General features: G+C 42.9%; 1 protein-coding gene across 6 annotated transcripts in view; it reads right to left on the reverse strand.

The window, feature by feature from the left end:
- Positions 1–844: 844 nt before the first annotated feature.
- The window catches only part of cnksr3 (cnksr family member 3), a 50,061-nt gene continuing 30,782 nt past the window's right edge, over positions 845–20,123 (reverse strand). The window contains exons 13-26 of one of the 6 annotated variants that reach the window (XM_030116127.1): positions 19,731–19,981; positions 16,800–16,837; positions 15,016–15,058; positions 9,267–9,320; positions 7,798–7,837; positions 7,141–7,310; positions 5,610–5,683; positions 5,058–5,129; positions 4,911–4,975; positions 4,365–4,489; positions 4,082–4,225; positions 3,859–3,997; positions 2,842–3,032; positions 845–1,778 (exon numbers count right to left, since the gene is read on the reverse strand). In XM_030116127.1, the coding sequence (XP_029971987.1) occupies positions 1,545–1,778; positions 2,842–3,032; positions 3,859–3,997; positions 4,082–4,225; positions 4,365–4,489; positions 4,911–4,975; positions 5,058–5,129; positions 5,610–5,683; positions 7,141–7,310; positions 7,798–7,837; positions 9,267–9,320; positions 15,016–15,058; positions 16,800–16,837; positions 19,731–19,981 (1,640 nt within the window). In that variant the 3' untranslated portion in view covers positions 845–1,544. Of the gene's footprint in view, positions 1,779–2,841; positions 3,033–3,858; positions 4,226–4,364; positions 4,490–4,910; positions 4,976–5,057; positions 5,130–5,609; positions 5,684–7,140; positions 7,311–7,797; positions 7,838–9,266; positions 9,321–10,137; positions 10,311–11,908; positions 11,996–15,015; positions 15,059–16,799; positions 16,838–18,747; positions 18,760–18,815; positions 19,982–20,123 lie in introns of those variants that run through there. The other 5 variants (XM_030116126.1, XM_030116129.1, XM_030116130.1 and 2 more) reach the window with 5 other exon arrangements.

Below are 20,123 nucleotides of genomic sequence, written 5' to 3' on the forward strand. Positions count from 1 at the left end.
TAAGCAAGAAGGTATGTAGGGGCAAACTTTATACAGGTGGCACATTGAGCTCCTCCATTATGCATAACACAGCCCTTTTGTCATATAATAAACTGACTTATAAAATAAAATCATGCACATGAAAGAATTTTGAACTATGTAGTAGACAAGAAATCAGACATTTCAATAAATCAGACTTCCAGACTCTTCACTGAGTGCTCTGTTTGTAGTCCATCTTTTTGGAGGAATAGCTAAAGATTGTTTAAGTTCTGATATGATTCTGGAATTGAACAAGCAGCTCTGATATCTGACCAGATTTCAGATTCATAGACGGACAATTAGAGAAGGCAGGATACACTCTGGATTTAAGACCAACAGCCACACACACTCACACTCACCTGATATGAATGTTTTTGGACTGTGAGGAAAAATCAACAGGGAGAATATGCAAACTCCACACAGACTTGAATCATGCAAATTATCAAGTGTTAACCACAATACCATACATAATACATCATTTTAAATAAACCAGCCGTGGAAAGACTTGTGACAATACTTTATTTCCTTCAGACCACAGCTGAGGAGAAAACATGTACAGGTATTTACAGCGAGCATGCACATCACATGAAATGGAAGAGAGGAAACTGCATGTTGAGTCTGGAGGTCGTTGCTAGTTAGTTGTGCTGTTGATCCACATAATGCCTGATGTCTGACTGACGCCTGATGGTGCAGCCATTTCTGGCTCAGTGACACTTGTCTGTTTTTATCCTGGAGGGTTATTTTCCTGAGAATCATCCACCATGTATCCTGTGATTAAATGATAATTAATACTGCTACACTCGGACATACTGTACATAAAATTGGATCCAGTTAGTAAAAATTTTTTTATTACATTTGAAATTACATAGTTCCACAGTATCAATGGTTGTAGTCTGAATGTTACGGTTTAGTATAACATAATTACAGTCTATTCCAACTAAGGCCACAGTAACGATGAAGCTGACAGTTTTGACTCTCAGATATGAAGTCACCGTTGCTTTGTGATCAACCTGTATCCTGTTTGTGCAGACCCTAGTGTTCAGTCTGGAGCATCCTACAGTCAAGAGATCATTTCTAGGGCAAACAACAACACACAAATCATCACAACAGCTACTGCAGAACATGTGTAACAGGCACTTATGGTGCATGGCACCAATAACTGGCTAAAAAAAAAAAAATTGTTCAGTACAGAGTAGACGGACTGAAAATAGATCATACAAACGACTAAAAACAAGAATCACTTTAGAATGTAAAAACAGTGTATGAATAGCTTCACAGACAAAAAAAACAACGAGCAGTAAAAGTAATACTACCACACAGTTCACTTTTTAACGTGAGCTGTGCGTCACATAATGCCACCATCTCCCGTTTAGGAAACAAAACACTCTTCATTGATACAGTTACTTGTTGAACAGCACTTAAATATCCACTTTTAAGGGTCTGAAGTCTCGTCTGAATGCCCCACACTAGTGTGTGTATATCCAAAGAATTGTGAGTGTGAAGTTCTCGGAGTTCATGAGGAGTCTTTATAGGCTGGTTTCCACCACAGGCACTGCAGGAGCAGGAGCAGCAGGAGCAGCAGCAGCAGCAGTGACAGGTGCTGCAGCAGTGGTGGTCTCTGACGCCCCCTGCTGGTCTTGTCTGAGACAGATCTCCTGCACCAGAGGAGCGTTGGCTTCCTTCCACTCTCTGAACTTGTCTGAGGTAAGCCCTGGGTCCAGCAGCACCTGCTCGATCGCCTGCAAGTCCGCCTCTTTAGACTGCAGGAGCAGAAGAGGACAAAGAAATATTAAATAACAACATAAAACTCTACATTTAACATATTTTCTCATCTTCAGTGCATGCAACAACCCATTCATTTACTATTCATTTTGAAGAAAAGTTACTTGAGTAAAATTTAAAGCTTGACGGACAATCATAAATCCAATCCAACTGGTTGATTTTAATCAACTTTCAGAAGGTAGAAGGTGCAAACTTTGTTCAGACAATAAGTGGCACAAATACTAAAATGTGTGGTACATCTTGTTCTTCACTGACAGAAGTTATACTCTGAATGAAAGCCACCAAAGATTTTCTAAATGACACATAACTTCAATAAACCAAACACAAAATGCCCAGGAGACTCATAAGGTTTTCCAAACAACTGAGCAGATTCCTCAGTAACACTGTGCTCTTCCTTCCTTTTATAGAAAATATAAGCGCCAAATGAACTGCACAATGTTTACAACCACTCAGGAGGTATAATGTGCAAACGTTCAGAAGTCCAATAAGTGGCAAAAATTATGAATTCTATATTCCATCATTTTCTTCACCTCAAACACGACACTGCAAGTCAAACCAATTGGAAAGAAAATCGAATGAAAGACGGAAAAAAAAACAAACAAAGTCAATCAAAGTATCCACAACACTCAAAACGTTGAGCAATGCTTTTGTGCTTTTGTGCTTCATGTGGCCATCAGCTATTAAGTAATTTTGGGGCTTCAATCAATCTTTCTAGAAATTGGTTTATTGCACAAATGATGTGAATGTGTCATGAATAATCTTACTTTCCTCTGAAACATCACTTCTCACAGTTTAACCAGTCTTCTGTGTGTATATTCCACATGCAATAATGCAACGAATTAACGACACATTTCCAAATATTGTGCAGATCAAGAACGAACTGTTGAAAGTGAGAGTGCACACAGTGTAAACCCCTCATAAAATGTGTCTGATCCTGCAGTGAATAGAGAGAACCAAGCACCTCACACTTTATGGCCTTGCAGTACATGTGCTCTTGCCACGCGTAATCAAACTTCCACTCTTTTCTCAGCGAAGACGTACCTTTAATGTGCTGTTGAGTGTCCTGATGAGGTGCAGTTTGTCGTTCACAGCCTGGTTCTTACAGCGCTTCACGAAGGAGGCCCTGAATTCCCTCTTGGTGGATGGTTTTCGGTCTCCGATCGGAGACAGGCTGGCCTCTTTTAGGTGAATATACAGCTTCTCCATCTCATCGGAGTTGCTCTCACATTTGCCTGCAGTGAGATAAAATCACAATGCATTGCATCAGAGCGGCGCGCAACACAAAGATAACGCTGTGCGACTTCCTGTTGTAACGAGGCACAAAAAGTAACTGTAAATGAGAATCACTGGTTCCCGACGAACAGAGCTGTAGCTGTGAAGAATGAAAAATGCACTTGAGCTGAATGTCGTGCGCCACAAAACAGCCTATTTCGGTACAAGCCACTAACCTAGATAAACATAGGGTGGTTAACTTTTCTGTTTTGCGGGGAAAGCAGTGGGGCAACAGACTTTAAGCTTATTTTGGTAATGAAGAACAGGTGTGGGAAAATCTGAATTTATATAAAACTACAATACATTTTGTAGAAATAGTTGTGATTTAAATGAAATTGTAGTGATAAAATTAGTGGAAAGAAGTGTAACCAGTGCAAACATTGGATTTTACAGGAACCTAAAAGCTATTCAATTTAAGAGAGAATGCATTCTGACATGTGGTGTTTATATATAGATCATCTGAATGCTCACTTCTTGAAATTAATCTGCCGAGAACTCACTTCATAGGAGTCACCCTCAAGGAGTCCACCCACCAACATTTCATGTTTCACTCAGTCACCACGAGCTTGTTCTGAGTGGTTGAACTGTGCCATAACGCCAGGAGGCTGAGATAAAGAGCAGTGCAGTGCGGTGAAGCCACAGTCTGCACTCTGATAATCACTGGTACCCCAGAAATGTTGCATTCAACTTGAAAGCTCATGAAAGCGTCCGCACTTCATGCTGAGGTTAAGGTGAGTAATAAAGTCAACGAATCCACCAGTTCAAAGGAGCAAACCAAAGATTCACCTTCATTCTGAGCTCCTGAAGGCTCCATCTGTTCCCCGCCGAGCGCTGCAGGGATTTCCTCATTCGAGCCGGCCTCTGAGGAGTCCGGAGGAGCCGAGCTCTCCAGCGCCGCCGCCTCCTCCTCCTCCTCCAGCTCCTCCTGTGGAGGCTGAGGTAAGTGGACTTGGACCGAGCACACCACCGCAGCCGCCGCCGCCGCCGTCTCCCCGGCCGGAGGACCTGCCTGCGAGACCAGGTCCAGCCAGGACTGCCGGTTCTTGGCGAGCGAGGAGGCGGAGCTTTGCGACGTCATGGTGCTGACGGGCGAGGAGAGCGAGCCGTTGGCTTCGCCGAGGACCGCGGAGGAGTAGGGTGGAGGAAGGGTACCCTGGGAAATCAAAACATCACAGTCATAAGGTCAGTTTTTAACAAACACATAGACAGTGATTTTTACATAAAACTTCCTGTTCAAGCAATAAAAGCTTAATAACATACAATAAATAATCAATCAGGCGGCGGTTCCTCACCTGATGTGTGCTACCAGGCGGACAGGGCGTGTCCACGGCGTCCCGCAGAGTCTGTTCAGAGTACGGAGGAGGGGGGATCTCTGTGCTTTCAGCTTCTTCATGATCACTGGCTTCACTGTAACACTCTAAATCATGTAGAGAAACAAATAGAGTCATGGATGATCACATGCAAGTCGTTTACAATACTTTAAATGTTACTGGAGCTCTGCGACAGAAGTGAAGGTATAATATCAACATAGAGAAATAAAATACAATGTAATGAATGGTTTAAATTCACTCATAACTGAAGAAATCGACATGTGCTCTGCATATTATTTAGGAGTTCACAGCTGCTTTTACTTTGAGGCTCCTCTTTATTTTCATTGAATATGCAATTATGGCTATTTTGAAGAAAAAATAATTGGAATGTTTAGAGCTAAAACTGAATTTAATTTAACCACATGTGGTACCTGACCAGATAACTGTGTTTCAGAAGTCAGAGAGAATAAAACAAACCAACTAATTCCATCAGAAGAAAAAAAATAAATTAATTTCAGTGGAGCTCACCGGCTGTAGTGTGTCGTTCTGTCTGCTCATACTGGATGGCAGCGAGCCCGAGCTTATTCAACCACCTGCAAAGAAATCATCCACCTTAGCTACACTGCTAAAACATGCACATAACAGTACATCCTGAAAAAAGAACATATATCTTACAAGTTCATGTCCTCTTGGCTCTCGGCGGCAAAGTAAAACATCATGACCTGCGGATGGCAGGCTTTGAAAGCGCTGTGGGAGGAGAAGCCGACGGCAGCAGTGAGTTAAACGTGATTCCACTTTAATGGCTGCTAGCAGCACTTTCAGAATGAAACACTTCCCACCTACGTGTGTGACAACACTTAAAATGGTTCCCTTTTCGTTGTAATAATTGCTGATGTGTGGGCTGTTCTTGACCCAGACGAGGATCAAACTAAACAGAGAGAATCCACTTTTTGGACACTAGTACAGCTCCCACTGCATATATGTTACTCAGAAGTAAAAATACTAGTGGTAAGAAATACTCAAATTATAAAGTCCTTTTTCAAAAACTACTCTGAGTATCAATCGAATTGTAGTTATTTTTGCAACAGCAAACATCTGATTTACTGTCGCCGGCAACCTGTGATTACGGAGCCGAAAAGTAGATTATATGGTGTAAATTATACTGCGTGAACAGATTGCACAATTACAGTATTCTGAGTGTTTAATGGCTGGAATCCCGGCTCTTACTATTTCTTCTTGCACTCGATGGCTCTGTCGATCATGAAGTTGGTGAGGTCGATGTAGCCCTCGGCTTTTTCTGCCTGCGACACACAGATTGACAAACAGCGAGCATTAGATTACACCGAAACGCTCCAACCACTTCCTGACTGCCACACCTGCCGCCGCCTCGATTTGCGGTTGCTTCATCTGTGACGCCTGCGTTCGCATGATAGTTGTGACAGAGGTCAGCGCGCCGGGCCTGACAGTTACATACGGCCGCATCGGGGAACCTGACGAAGCCGTTGGTGACACACACGGCTGCTCTGCACGCAGACTCCCACAGCGACAGAGAGTCGGCTGTTTGAGGATGAGTCACCCTGCATCCAGCCCAACGATGTGTTGAAACGGATGAACTGTGAAGGAAACACTGCAACATCATGCTGATTTTAAGCATGATGAAGGTCTTTCCATCTTCAAAAACTGCAACTCATCCAAACTGTTTATTTTCTTCACAACAAGCTTATTATATCATATTTAGCGCGATTCAAATGAGCGGACTTCTGTAGAGTTAAGACTAAAACAGCAGCAGGTGTCACAGTCTGCCCTGAGGTTATCAAATGTCATTTTGATCATATGCTCCAGCGGTGCTTTTTTTTTTAAAGTTTTGGGGCGTTGCTCAACAGGAAACATCTGCAGGGTCAGCCTGATGTTTTCTAAAGAAATCATGTAAGAAAGAAAAAAAATCCACCTTTTTAAGAGTGCATTTGTTTGCCTTATAAAGGCAATTTTATGTCAAAACGGAACATGGCAGTCTGTTGCTGTATGTTTTTTTTTTTAATGTCCTATATGCATGTCAACGTTTTACTATTATATGTTAAAATGAGCCAAAGCATTCAACAACAATGAAAAAATACGATCTCCTCTCACACCACCCACAACAGGATATTTTCTCAAATGTAAATCTTAGAATGTGTTCATCTCATCACATCTGAATCAGGTCGATCCAGCCTTGTCAAGGAAATAAAATCAATTGTTGAAACTACTTGGATATGAAGGGAATAAAGTCTTCCAGTTAACCTGAATTATCTGTTTTGAGACACTTCCTGTCTGGACAAATGAGAAAATGCAGTCAATCTGCTCATTGTTTTTATTTGAAGGCTCCTGCTTTTGTTTGTTCAGGAGAAGAGGGCATGTCGAACAAACGCTTGACTTTCTTTTTCCCCCTCTAAGAAATCCTTTTCAAGTTTCTGTTCTCAACATCCCAGTGAAGCAGAACGCTGATGGACTCTCTCTCTCTCACCGACAGCACGAGCATTGAAAATATCACAGTTTCACAGGTCGATTCAAGATTCTAGTATCTTAAAAACCAAAGACTCGGTGAAGCCTCGGGCGCTCCTTATGCCCTCTGTGTCTTTTGATGCCAGTAACAACTATGAATAAACACAACTTTAACACACAGAGGGAGAAAGAATATGTCAACATGCCAATCAAACTTCACTAAGCTCCTCTAAACCCTCTGTGACAGGTTTCCCGCGATCAGCGCGTGTCTTTCACTCACCAGCTGGTTGCTGTACCAGTACAGAGCCGTCCTCTTCAGCACAAACCAGTACTTCTTCCATTTCATGCCCAGGAAGCCTTTGCTCTCCTTCTTCCGGTACAGCCAGCCCTGGTGGTCCGGCTGGCCCAGCTCCTTGACCGAGATGCGTCTCCTGCTCATCGTACCATTGCCTGTTGCGCGGACAGCACAATTAAAACGCGTACGAGCGCGCGGAGACCTCGCCGCCTCTGTCCACACAGACGAAAAGCCACAGACTGAGCATTAGAGGAAGCAAGCGACTGCAGAGCGCAACGTCCCCACGACTAAAACCTTTCCATTCGAGTGAAAGTAGGCCACTGCGTTCGGTCAATAACTAGATGAACTCTAAAAATAACCCAAACAAACCCACACAAACACCCGAGCACACTCAAAACAAAAGTGCTGGAATCAGCCTACCTGTAAAAGGCTATGAATGAACTTTAAGGCGAAAAAAAAAAATGTTGAAGGCTTTGCAGATGAGTACGAGAAGCTGCTGCACAGAACAGAGAAGAGGCGAGGCGAGAGCAGCGCTGAAATCTCCCTGTACACACTAATTGTGCTGCCACTTCACACACGCCCACTCGGGCTCCAGATTACAGCTGCGGGTGCACGTGCACTCATAGAGTGACAGGGACTCACCTCCCCGGCTCTTCTTCTTGGACTTGTGTCGGAGGGAGACCTGGGAGAGGAGGAGAGGAGGAGGTCAGACTGGAGCTTATCAGAAGCCCGCAGCGCAGAGAAGAGGCAGCGCGGAACATCCTGTTTCTGAGCGTCACATGCATTTTTCTCTCTTCGCACCATGCAACATCCTCATCTGCGACTGTACGTGTTGTTTCGGTCTGTAATTTATTCACACCTTCTTTTTTTCCCAAAAACTTCTTATGATTCAGACAGAAATACAGACTGAAATTTGCATAATGTGTCAAAGATTTCCGGTGATCATGGACTAATCGAACATAAGATTATGAAAATTCAACAGAATAACACAGGTTATCTCTTCATCATGGAACCAGTGAGTCGGTGGGGTTCAGTATAAGGTGGAAAGTTAAGGAAAAGAGTGAGGACTTGAGCTCAATTATAACCTGAACAATGTCTCGTTTCACCTTGTAAACAGGTGAAGAATTCATCCGTTGTGAATATTTCATATGCCAATGCCTAATGTTTTTTTTTTTAGATCATCAGATTATTAAATTAGCAGACAACGGAGTAATGATGTTTTTTTTGTTTTTTTTTTTTTTAAAGGTGCTGTAGGCAGGATTCCGCATCTCCGCCATCTTGCTTAGGGTTACCTAAGCAAGACGGCGATTTGACCCATCTAAGATGGCGATTTGAAACCCAGCACAGCTAATCCTGCCCTGTTTTCTCTGACATCACGCCCTTATGCAAGTTAAGCCCCTCCCACAAGAACGTGCGGCGAACGCCCCTTGACCAATCACGGTTAGAGCCTCATGGACTCTTCTGATTGGTCAAAGATACCTGGAGCTGTCGAGATTCCTTTTCAGCTCAGAACAGAGACAGATGGAAACGCTGCGCCCTCGCGGTAGTGCAATTATGCTACACTCCTAAAGGATTATCAATGGATACTCTAACATTTAATCCAAAGAAAACACAGAAAAATGAACACTGACTAGCAAAATCCTGCCTACAGCACCTTTAATGAAGATGGAGTCAATAACAGGCCTGCAGAGAGACTTTAGTCAGCTATGCTCTCCTCCTTTCCCAGAATTACAGAGGAAAAAAAAAAGCTCCTGCTTTTGAAATTTGAAAACAAAGATTCTCAACTCACGCTGACCTTGACTTGAGCCATTTCTTACCTGTTAAAGTTTGCAAGGGTTATTTATCAAATCCTGAATATCACATTGTTTTCTTCAGTTTTCAGTGTCTTTAGAGAAGATGAATATTGTCCCATGAAGGCTCCACTTCACAATTAAAAGTTGATAACTGTTTCTTATCACCTAGTCAGTCCTTGCCTTGATTTGACAGTAAATTAGGGGTTTCTCCAATATTTTGGTCATAATGTTGCGGCTTGTCGGTGAAAATAGGAGAAACAGAAATATCTGCAACATTAAAAGGTGAGCGGCGTTTTCTATTCTGGGCGAAGCACTTACAGGATTGTAGTCATCGGCAGCCATGGAGGGACTCACAGATATGGGGAAAGCCGCCTGAGGAGACAAAGGAGAAGATATCTACATATGTGTAGGTTGGTAGTATTATGAACCCACAGACAAAAAGGTAGAAAATGAGCCTTTTTTTCTCCCCTTTGTGACAAGAGGATGAGGCATCAAAGTTTCTCTGTTTGATCATTTTTCCTTCATACTTAAAGAAACTGGGAAGAAGAGGATGTGGAGTTTATTATTTTGTGGAAGTGGAAGCTGAGACAAAGGGAAAAAAAAAAAAGAAATAAAGGTTGAAGCCCAGTAGCCGCAGTGACTCATAGCGTGAACTACCAGCGTCAGCAATTTCATGACACCTACAACACGATGGCACGATGGCACACACCTCGAGGTTTCTGAGGGGAACTCGCAGGTTGGATTTTTTTGTGTGTGCAGAATAGAAATCCACAAAATTCACTTCTGACAACAGAGATAAAAAAAAAAGGAATACTGTGAAATACTTCAGTTTGCAATTTAACAGCCTAAACGGACAATGATGTTGAGAAACCCAAGATGGTTTTATTGGCTAACTTCCTCTGCATTCTTCAGTTCCTTATTTATATAATGACAAAGCTGTGTGAGGGACAGGGACAGGAACACAACACCAAACACTCAACAAATTCAGTTAGTGAGATAGCTCCCCAAACATGAAATAGCCCCTCTGTGTTCTAGTTTTTGTCTAAACCTCGCCTTTAGTGCTACATGAGACAAACCAGCTTCAGGAAATGTAAAACCAGGTGATGGATTTGTCATATGTTGTTGAAGTTCAATCACCACAAAACCAAGGTACGAATAACCCCAACAAGACTGAAAAAAAACATCCTACCTTACTGTGGAAAGCTCCGAACACTCGAGTCAAGCCTCTATAAAAACACTGATTGACAGCGGAGCGCTCCCAGCCGCTCTGACGTGTGTCAGGGTACACACAGAAAGCAGTTCTGTGCTTGGTATACTTGCACAACACGTATGCATCACATCTTCTTTCAGAGTTTGTGGGAGGCAGAGAATGATCACATGAACCGCAGCACAGGCCTGGTTCAGACTGGGTGCCTGGGTTGAGTAGCTCACTTCCTGTTGAGTTCCCTGTATGTTGTTCTCAAATAGATTTACAGGTATTGTCTCTGAGCAGTAACCATAGATGGACAAGATAATGTCATTGTTTGTTCCAACAATAAAAGTAGGGGTTTTTTTCCACTTTGGAGGCAACAACTGGAGAGATAAAAGGCCTGATTATGAGAGGAAATAAGAAAATTTTAGTCACTGCTTGGAAAAAAAATCTTGAAACTGTAGAAAGCTCAGAAATGTTATAAAACACGAGCATATAATGTATCTTAATCGAGGGTGTCAAACATAAGGCTTGTGGGCCAAAACCTTCCCACAAGATGCTCCAATCCAGGCTGAAAAACCGCCAAGCAAATTATAAAAAGAATTAAAACAAAATATTAATTTTTAAAACAAATTTCTTTAGAGTAGCAAACACAACACAAAACTGAGACCCGAGCTGTCAGTGATGCTGCCATGACAGATAGACTAGCCTGAAAGCCATGAGTTCGGAAAAATGTGTGTTATGCTGCAGCTACAGGACTTTTAAGGACATTTCACTGTATTTTGCACCAGAAGATGTCATTAAAATTAGTTTTATTTTGAGATTGTAGTAACTTTCCATGAAATAGTTTGGTTTTGTGAGATTTTTTTTTTTTTTAATTTTCATCACGTAGGTGCACTCTGCGTTACAACAAAGAAAAGGCTTTAAGTTTACATTTAGATTTAAAGGTTATTAAAGCACTTTTTTCCTGTCCAGTCCATTCAAGATGAATTGAGCTGTATGCGGCCCCTGAACTAAAATGTATTTAACGCCTTTGTCCTTTTTTAGTGTACTTATACGGATTTTTCCAAATATCTCAGTACTGTACAGATTATATTTTACTTTTACTCCCAACAATTGAACACAAATGTTTGAACTTTTAACAGTTTAAATTCTTGATCGAACTATTATGACAATTTTAAGTGAAAGTTATTTGATCAAAGCAGAAGATTTTAACAATATTTGGAAGTTTACAACAGTCACAGTCGAATGATAAAACTTCTGGTGTTTCCGATTATGTGGTTTCCCTGTTCCCTGGTGACCGACTTCCTGTAGCGTTCCTTGTCGCTGCTGGGAAGAACAAATATTCGAAAATTTTACAGAATAGAGACTCCTAAAAAGGTCCAGCACTTTCAAACGTTATATTAAATGCGCTAAAGCGGCGCCCGCCAGGACAGGTACGATTACACAAAGGGACAGGGAACGAAAACGACCACCAATTAGCAGGGAAACCACTTAATCCGAAACATTGGCCTCTGGTTTCTCAGTAAATTTGTAAGTGGAATTCATAGTTTAAATTTTGAAAAGGATCTTATTTCTGAAAAAAACAAAAAACAAAAACAACTTTCAGTACTTTGACGTCTCTGTTTAAGCAGATTCCCAATTTCCAAAACTCCCGAAGTCTGTTGAGCTCTGTAAGCTGCTTTTTCCAACAGAAAACTTTCCATTCAAGTAATTTGTTGGGAATGGAATTAAAAACCCTGGTACATTTTTGATCAGGTTCATACTGTACCTGCCACCATAACCTCAACGAGCGGAGCTTTCCCCGAACACTCCGCTGAAAGTTTTCCCAAACTTCTGCCAGCATGTCGGACTGAGTTCAGAACTGTGTGAGCAGGTCCCTGAACGCAACACACTTCTACAGGAACAAACTTCTTCCTAGAAATACGTTTAATTTGTTTTTCAATTTATGTACTTATTTATTTTACCTGTTAACTTCAGCTCTGATATACTTTTGATGTAGTAAAAAACAAAACAAAAAAACTTATAAACTAGTTTCTCGGTAACCACGTGCAGTTCTCACTTCTCGCCGCTGGATGTCGCTGCTTCTCTACATTGCATCAGCCTTCAATCTACCAGAAACAAAATCTCAAGGTTTATACATTCAAACTCTGACCTGCTGCCTACTTAATAAAATGAATGCAATGATAATGCATAACAAATATTTAGATTGCTCACAAATATCCCCTGCATCTCATCCTCACTATGATCGTTGTAGTAGATGCTGTTATATAATGTCATCAAGAAATTATAGGGATCAACAGTATTGGAAAAATCTATCATTTATATATTGCAGATATTTATAGATTTTGGTCAACATTTATATATGTTACAATACGATTCATCAAGATATGTTATGTGTGTTCTGCTTTGGGTAAACTGACTTTGTAAGAATTCTGTTTTCACAGTTAACACATCGTCCAAACCTTCAAGGAATTGAGTTTAAGTTTATATGATAAATCACGATTACATTTCTTAACTGTAAAAAAAAGGAACATTTTTGGTCAAATGATGAATCTAAATTGTTGCATAGGTGTGAATGTGAGTGTGTGTTTGTCTGATGGATCAATAGAATAGTTTTCAGTCAACAGAGGGGATTCTAAATGAGCCCAAACCGAATACTTTTATGTCTTTATAAATGGAGTTAAGGCCATGATGTGCACTACTGAACACTCAGACAGACTTTTTGGAGGAATAAGAAATATGAGCGTCTCATGTTCCCCTTGGCGCTTGGGGAAGCTGCGGCCTGGCCGTCAACGCCTCGCGCCGTCTTGGTGGGAAGCGGCTTTGCAGTCAAAACAGCACGGCTGGAGCTGCCTCGAGAGCGGAGGCCTGGATGATTCCGACCTGCGTCTGAGTATCTGTCTGCGCGTCTGGGACGGCGGTGAACCGGCAGATGCATTCCAGAGCCCTGCGTTATTATAGTCTCCATTTCATTTCTGCTTAAATACACGGGGGCCCTCCACTCTCCCTCTGCTCGCTATTGTGCTGCAGCAAGTGCTCTGAAGAGACCATGAGGAGATCCCCTCCCTTTATATCTCCCACATTCTCACACTGTAGCTTCCTCCCCCATTTGCCACCCTTTTCCTCCTTCATATCGAGTAACTTCGCCCGAATCCTTTAACGTTTCAATTAAAAGTGTTGATCTGAAAGGAGCGTTTCAGCACAGGCCGCCCTCTTCTCATGCCTCTGATGAGGGCGAGGCCTCAGCGGGCCACTTTGGGGTGATTTAAAGGAGCGGTTTTGGGAAAGCCGTGTTTCGGTGGAAGTGAGGTAACCGCGCCTGCGACTCATGTCAAAGGCCTGGAGGTTTCACGGGGAATGCGGATTGGTCACGCCATTGTGGCGCTCCATCTCCCATCACGAGCCATGCTGAGAATTGTCATGGCACTTAGCAGATGAACCCCCTCCCCTTTCACCGCCTCTCCAACGCCACCCATAAACTGAGCGGTGCATGTGTGAGGCAGAGCGGAGGGGGCAAACAAAGTGGCCATTATTCAGCAGGAGAATCTCACACAGTTTGAAAGGGGGGTGGGGCGGGGAGGGATGATATCAGATTCGAGTTCGCAGAGTTTTTCGGTGGCGCGGCAGCTGATACGTTCCCCTTTGACCTGGAACCGATCACAACAAGCGGTTGACATCTTTTCCACCTCCTCATTAGTCTTCACAGCTCTAAACGCGGCATTGAACGACACTGAATGCATTCGCTTTACGCAGAAAAGAATGAATGTGAGGAGAAGCCACTGACAATATGATGTATCCTCTGTCATATATAAAGGCCGACGGCGATGTCAAGGCTTTCTTGTTTGGTGCAACAACACGTGGTGATTGGCCCATAAATCTGCACTGAAGTGATTTGTCCTCTTGCCACGGCTGACTGTGTTCCTAATCCGTCTGACCCCCGTGGAGGCGTGTGAGTGGTATGTGCCACCGAGGGCCCGACAGTAAGTCATGGCACCGGGGTGTTGGCTTTCAGTGTGCGCGGCGCACGCAGCCCAGCGATCCTCAGTTTACCCTTGTGGTCGCTTCAGTTCCACATCTGCCAGAGCTGATGGGTGCGCGATCGATTTTCCAACCAGCAGCTGCAGCGCTCCCAGCTCTGCAGGAATCTGCAGGTTAGATTTCCTACTCTGGCTTCTGTGACCTGTTAATAGCCTGGGATATAAAGTACAAGGATCTTCTTCACTTCAACATTTATGTCTCTTCATGTTTGAGTAGCACTGGTAGTATGTTTTGAAGCTTTTTATGGAATTTTCTGAGGGTGGTTGAGATAATTTATTGTGATTATAAGTGTAGGTATTCTAAATGTTCCTTGAAGGTCTTTCCAAAAGTGGAATAAAGCACATTTATCATTTTTATTTATAGGTTTCATATTGCTTCTCCTTGTGTTATGCTTTCTTTTTTTTTTTTTTTTCTGGCTGTTTTCATAGCTGTGCAGTTGCACTGGGTCTCTCATGGTCATGGTATGACACTCATCACTGTAGTGTATAGCTGTGGTTTAATTAATAGAGTCCTTGATGGTTTGATCAACCATTAAATGAGAAAAGTATCAACCTTAAGTTGTTTTGTTGACTTGTGGCAGCTTTGCATTTCTTTTGTTACTCAGTGTGTTCATTAGTTTTGTCTTTGTGGTACTTTTGAGGTCTTTTTTAACTGTTTCTGTCTATATATGTGGGATATCATGAATTTTTGAACTGAAATGCTCTGAAGACTGAGGCTCTTCATTTCACCGATTCTTGATAAAACAATTCCCCACATTTCACAGCCACCAAAACAAGTCCCCGCGATACACTGTACTGAATCTGTGCCATTCAGACGGCTCCATGAAGTGTTACTTACTGCTTGAGAGAAGGACCAGGATCGTATATGTGGTTGATTATACCTGTGAGATCAAAAGAGATGAGAGAAATCAATATGTGATGAGAAGTAGTCTAAACTTCACCGAGAAATTATGTTTATGTGCTTCTTTTCTTCAAATATCGTCAATAATTTTACCCTCTAATTCTGATGTAAAACTAATAGAAATGAAGTCATTCTCTGAAAACACTAGTTGTATTTCCTGTGTGCTCCAGATCACTCTGATTTGTTTGGGGCCCGGTGTTTCCAGTGGTTGTGATCATCCTCCTGGAAACCAGCCACAGTGGCGCGGGGCAGGCGAGACGCTGGTTCCCACCGCTCAGAATACTCTATCTGCCTCCGCCGGGGCCTCACCCTGCAATTTCAGGGTATGAAATTGACTCTGACTCGTTTTTCCAGCCTTCAGATTCCCAGCATTTTTTTTTCTCCCTCCACCTTCCTCCTCCTCCTCCTCCTGTCATTCACCAATTACCGCCTCTTTAACCCCTCCTTAAATTACCAGTTTACTGGATACTGATCCTTTTTTTCTTCCCCCGTCGTGTTGTGACTTGTTTTGACGAATGACAAAAGGAAAGGAACTGACGCACCGTCACATTTTACGCCGTGTCACGAGAGGAGAAAACAGGTTTGTCTCCACAGACGAAGCAGCTAAAATTCATATGACACCTGATTAAATTCCCCATCAATCAGATTCCGTCTCCTGCATCGGCGTCACTTGTTCCCAGCCGCCACCAGCCGCTCGTCTGTGAGATTTACTACAGCATCTGTGCGTGTTCTCTGGATGCGAGTAATGCGTTTTGATCCGAGCGTTCCGTGAACCGGATGTGATGCTCTCAGAATAGAAGAGGCAGGCAGGGAGGGTGGCGTTGGGGTTGAGCCAGGCGTTTAGTAATCGACGGTGGTGTTAATGTGGGGAGTCACACCTCACGTCCAAAACCAGGGAGGAGCGGCGGCGGCGGCGGCGGCAGGCCTCGCGCGTCGTCATGTTTCGCAGTGGGATGGAGGACGTTATTAATAGGAGCGAGGATTTGTCACGAGAGTGACGTTTCTGAACATTGTCAGGCGTACGGATGCGTCTCAGGGGCAGGTGGGAGGGTGGGTGGGTGCAGCGTACACTGCTGAGCCAAAGGGGGGCTTTAAATAGCTCTCAGACGCAATCAATATCAAGCCTGAAATTAAATTAGTGGGGTGAAAAAAAAGTCCAGTTCTGGCTCAACAGGTGGTGCAGTGGTTGGTAATTTCCTGCCACAGTCAGAATCTAAAGTTCCATTCAAGGTTCAGGGGCTTTCCTGTGCAGCTTTTCAACATGAGTTTGGGGTTAATGTGCGACTGCGACTGCTTATATGTAATCTGGAATGACTGGTGGCCTGGCAGTGGTGTAGTGGTTTGCATTCCCATCTCACAGCAAGATGATCCCTGATTCCACTGACTTCAACTTTTCTGAAGGGTCAGAACAGAAGCATCATGAGGCTTCACTTTCAGAGTCAGTGTCCAAGCTGAAAATCAAGACTAAACAGCTTTTCTAAATTTTGTTTTTTACTATATTCTAAAGTTCTTTCCATAAAGAAATCTGCCTCCGTGATGTGATTGTGCGTTTAATCAGGAAACCTTGAACCTGAAATCTAGGGCCAATTTGGATCATTTTAAAAAGATTCCACAGCCTGAAAAACTACTCCTCGCCCTGTGTTTATGGTTCTCATTGGAGCTATAGATCACTGCATGTGTGTGTGTGTGTGTGAGAGAGATAAAGAGAGAGAGGAACTCACCGGTTGAGGAAGTCACTGCTAGAGTGCCAGTCAGGTCCCTGTGATACATAAAGATTTCGGTGTTAAAGCCTCAGTTGATTTTAAGAAAGCTTCAGTGCTACATTGGATCACACAGTGTGTGTGTGTGGTTACCAACTGTCAAAATGACAAGGCTGGCTCAGATTAAAATCATTTGCAAACTGACTGCCTTAAAAACAACAACTAGTGCAAGAAAAGACATTTAGGACGTGTCTTTGGGGACAGTTGTGGCCTCGAGATTAGGGAAGAAACTCACTGTGTTTGAATTCTTAAACAAGACCTTTAACCCCCCACATGGACGATGTTTATTATTTAAACTTAAAGTAACGCCACCGTCCACATTCTCCTGGGACTTGGTGGTATTACCTCTAATAGTAATCCAAACGACAGTTTTCATTGTTTCTTCAGTTTCTGTAGTAATGGACATTGCTTTTTAAAACGTTGTTGTGTAAACACAAAAAATAATGCGTTTTCACTTGAAACATTGTCGTATACACATAGTCCAGGACTTAATGGGTTAGGTGGGGTTAACTAGTTGGTTTACTTCCGAACTAATTTATTCAGCGAGAATATTGTTTTCATAGCCTACCTTTGAAAAAAATCACATTCTTAAACCTTTGAGTTCAATCCACTGACATTTTTGTTCAATAGTTCAAATAATCTCAACATGAGCTGGCACATGTTAAATCAGTTCATTTTTTTTTTTTAATCAGCCAGGTTACTATTTCCAGTTTAGCTTCTCTTATTACTTCATTTCTAAAGCGAACGCAGCGTTTTTACCTAAACCGCTTTGGTGAGATGCGCTAAATCAGTATCTAAATCCCTCAGATCCTTTTTTAAACATTGCGTCTCACAGCAAAAAACTGCAACGTCTTCTCTTGCAAGGAACTAAATTATACACGCCGTTAATAGCTTGTGACACCACATGTCTCCACCACGTTTGCGAATTGTTCCCAGGAATAGAAAGTAAAGATTCAGTACGAGTCATTGCATCCATACATTTCACTGTACTCTACATGTCAAAGATTGTGATTATTTTGTTTTCCACATGCACGGACTAGCAGTAATTCAGCATTCATTTCCCCTGTGGCTGCATGTGGAAGTGAAGGCATAAAAAAATGTTAGCGGTTAGTGAACTTATGCAGAGCACAGGTGGTGTTTAGGCAGACCGCAGGCCGTCAGAGAGTGCACATTAGTAAAGGGCCGCAGGCGACTATAGAGCTCAGCAAGTTGGAAAGACACAGCGAGGAAGGAGGGAGTGCAGGGGAGATAAGAAAAGAGGCTCCTCTCCATCGGTGGGCATGCAGAGAGAGAGAGGACAGCAGGCAGACACAGAGGGGACAGAGTTGATCCTTCCCAGGGAAACACTTTGAGGAAAAAAAAAATCATCAATACAAAGGCAAGGTAACCCTAACCTGCTGCTTAAATGTTTAAAAAGGCAACATATGTGCAGGAAGAAGAAGAAGAAAAAAAAAAAATCCCCATGTGGCGCTCTGACCATATGGTCCTCTCAGCTGGAATTTAAAGTTCATCAAAGAGTGGAAACGGTTGCTCGAGCATCGCCGTCTTAAGATCCAGCGCTAAGGTAGCTTGATATGAGCTATCCTGTTACACCGCATGCCTAAAAAACAGAAGCGGAGGGTTTAACCGCGAAAGGTCAAAGCAGGTTAGAGAGAGGCAGCGCACTCTGATTCAGCACAGCTGAGCTTCAATTACAAACTCCAGCAACACAAGAGGTCATTTGAATCACATAAATAAAGACCGGGACAACGTAATTCAGCAGTCCCCGCATTATAGGTACACATTTAGTAGTCGCTCCACACGCACTGGGAAAAATAAAGACAGCACAAAAACAGCACTGAAATGAACTGCAGTTTTTAATCAATCGCTATTCAAATCTTTACAAAAAAAAAAAAAAAGGCAGATGAAGCAACAACAGACACTTCCTCCCTGCAGTTTCTTAAATAATACTGTCATTCTGGCTCTTGTGGTGACTGGTTTTAACAGAAGGCCATTTCACCTGCTCGTTTCTAAAGGATTGGTTTTAAAAAGACCACAGGCTGTAAAACTGTCCACCAGCTGTACGAACAGGCCTTTCAGCTGGGGGACTGGAGAGTAAACGGAAACACAGGGTATTCAAATAAAAATGAAAATCACTGGATGCAGTGCATAGCTTTAAAACATGCACAGATATTTGCTCGTGACAAGATAGAAACACCCTTTTTTTTTTTTTTACCAACCGAGGCAGCGTCGTCAACTAAAGTGACTTTCAGAGTCGTATGCATAGCTTACAGAGGCAACCATTGGTAACTAACAAAAAGAAGAAGTCATTTGAAAAAACAACAAACATGAAAACAAAAGCAGATTCACTGACAAATATGTGCTGTTTTATTGTATTAAAACCAAAGTACGACACAACGGAAATGATATCAGGCAAGTTTTGTTTTCTTTTTTTTTAACTTCAGCATTAAATAAAAGTACCAGAGAACATCGTAACGGAAACATAACTTAATATTTACAGAGGAGTCTTTAAAGAACACACAAGGCCAAAACAGAGTGTCCTAAACCTGATCAGAGTGTGTCCTCTCGAGGCTTGTAGTCAGAGATGAGGCGGGGGGAGGTTGTGGGCAGTTTGTTAAAGGCGGCGATGACGTGATGTAGTGAGTACTACTGAAGCGAGTTCGGATGAGGAGTAGTAGTTGCTAGTAGTAGTAACACCAGGGGAAGTTTTTTTTTGAGGGGGGAGAGAGGAGTGTGAGAAAGCCCGAAGCTGCCAAAAATACAAAAAAATAAAAATACACAGCTGGACGTTAAATGTCAAAAAGGCACTGAAGGAGGACACAAGACAGGAAGCCCCGGACAGGAAGCACATCATCAGTGAGTCAATAGCTTAAGCCGCGTGATCCAACTGACCAGTAGTGAGCGTTCAGCCGTGGCGCGCTTGGAGATGGGGGCTACGGGGCTCTTTTTTGTGTCTTCCTGGTAGGGAATGGTGGCGCTGTTGTGGAGGTCTGAGTTGGAGTAGTAGCGGCTGCCCCGGATGTGGTCGACCCGCACGAGGTGGCGCTCCCCGGCCGGCCTGTAGGGCGGCGACACCGAGGGGACCTCCTCGGCGATAGTGGGGATCCGCTCGTTACTCAAGTACCGGTAGAGGAGGTCTTCCCCTGGAGACAGAGAGAGGAGGACATGTCAGTTTATCAATACATTAACACTGAAGTGTGGTTTCTCTCACTTTTTTTTGTGACATTAATATACCTCAGGTTGGAAAATATCAGAATAGCAGATTGTGAGAAGAGCGATTGTGTG

This window comes from Salarias fasciatus, chromosome 19 (genome assembly GCF_902148845.1).
Source record: "Salarias fasciatus chromosome 19, fSalaFa1.1, whole genome shotgun sequence".
Classification (NCBI taxonomy): Eukaryota; Metazoa; Chordata; class Actinopteri; order Blenniiformes; family Blenniidae; genus Salarias; species Salarias fasciatus.